The 1,547-nt window shown below is 44.5% G+C and overlaps 1 protein-coding gene across 1 annotated transcript; it reads right to left on the bottom strand.

The window, feature by feature from the left end:
• Nucleotides 1-15: 15 nt before the first annotated feature.
• LOC144477962 (uncharacterized) lies at nt 16-1,241 on the bottom strand (the record flags this gene model as incomplete). Its single annotated transcript, XM_078195688.1, has 1 exon — nt 16-1,241. A coding segment is annotated over one exon (1,226 nt), but the record flags the coding sequence as incomplete, so codon positions are not given.
• Nucleotides 1,242-1,547: the final 306 nt, after the last annotated feature.

Raw genomic sequence — 1,547 nt, 5'->3', positions numbered from 1 at the left:
CAAAGCGCGTATTGCCTCGTTGAAGTGTTGATGTTGCACCATTTTGATGATGGTGATTTTAGCTCGAGATAACTCTCTGACGGTGAGACTCCCTTTCGTGATTTTGCCTGGTTTCCATTGTAGAAACCGTGCGATGATACGTACTAATTTTCCCCAGGACGAGTATCGGTCGAGTATGCTTGTATCTTTTGCGGTGGTCATGGTCATGCAGGTAACTGGTCTTTGTTCTGGATCGTTTGTATATGGAGTCAGGTCCCAACTGGGCCAGAATGACTGCTTCTGTTGAAGCCACTGTGGTCCATGTTGCCAGATAGATGGTTGTAGGAAATCATGAATTGTCTGACCTCTTGATATCAGATCTGCCGGATTATCTGACGAACCAACATGGCGCCAATCGATGATTTGGGTTTTCGATTGAATTTCCGACACGCGGTTGGCGACGAAAGTTTTCAAGGTGTGCGGTGATGAATTGAGCCAGTGTAAAACTATTGTCGAGTCTGTCCAGAACGTTGTTCGGTCGATCTGCTTATGTAACGCTTTTCGTATGGTGTTCATCAACCCGGTCAGCAGTAATGGTCCACATAATTCGAGTCGCGGGATAGACTGGGTTTTTAGTGGCGCGACTTTTGATCTCGCTGCGAAAAGCTCGACTAGCGTGTCTCCGTGGTCGTTTTGGGATCGCAGATACACGCAGGCGCCGTAAGCCTTTTCGCTAGCATCGCAAAATCCGTGTAATTGGATTGTTGATGCGGTTTTAATAATGGCTTTCCTGTAAAACGTCACGTTATTGAGTAAAGCTAGCTGTATATAGTATTCTGTCCATTTGGTGTGCATGCTCATTGGCAGTGACTCATCCCAGTCAACTTTCAGTGTCCAGAGCTCCTGAAGAAGGATTTTTGCCGTGATAATGACCGGACCTAACAAACCCAGCGGATCGTAAATCTTTGCTATTTCGGAAATTATCAGTCGTTTGGTGACTCGAAATTCATGGGAAATGGGTTTTACAAGGTCTGTGATTGAATCGTTTGCGGAATTCCAAACGATACCCAACGTCTTGATGGTCAAGGATACGCCGATGTGTAATTGTTTATTTATGTTTTCTTCGCGCAAATCCTTCAATAGCAGTCGATCGTTGGCTGCCCACTGTCTAATATTTAAACCTGCTGATTTGAGTACTTCTGTGAGGTCGTTTCTTAATTCAGTATCGTCTTCTATCGTGTCAGTTCCAGACAGGAGATCGTCTACATAAAAATCCCTTTTTAAAATGTCGCATGCGTGGGGAAAACGATGACATTCGTCGTCTGCTAATTTCACGAGACAGCGGATGGCTAAATATGGCGCCGCGGATAACCCGAATGTAACGGTGTTTAGCTGGTATGTTTTGAGTATGTATGTATGCCGTTGTTATCACGCCAGAAGAGTTTTTGATAAAGTCTGTCTTCTGGACGAACTCGAAACTGTCGGTACATTTTTTCAATGTCCCCTGTGATTACATATTGGTGCGTGCGAAATCTGAATAAAATGTGTACGAGATCGTCCTGAATTTT

The sequence above is a fragment of the Augochlora pura genome, unplaced genomic scaffold, assembly GCF_028453695.1.
Source record: "Augochlora pura isolate Apur16 unplaced genomic scaffold, APUR_v2.2.1 APUR_unplaced_5604, whole genome shotgun sequence".
NCBI lineage: Eukaryota > Metazoa > Arthropoda > Insecta > Hymenoptera > Halictidae > Augochlora > Augochlora pura.
This window is presented reverse-complemented; position numbering and strand designations above follow the sequence as displayed.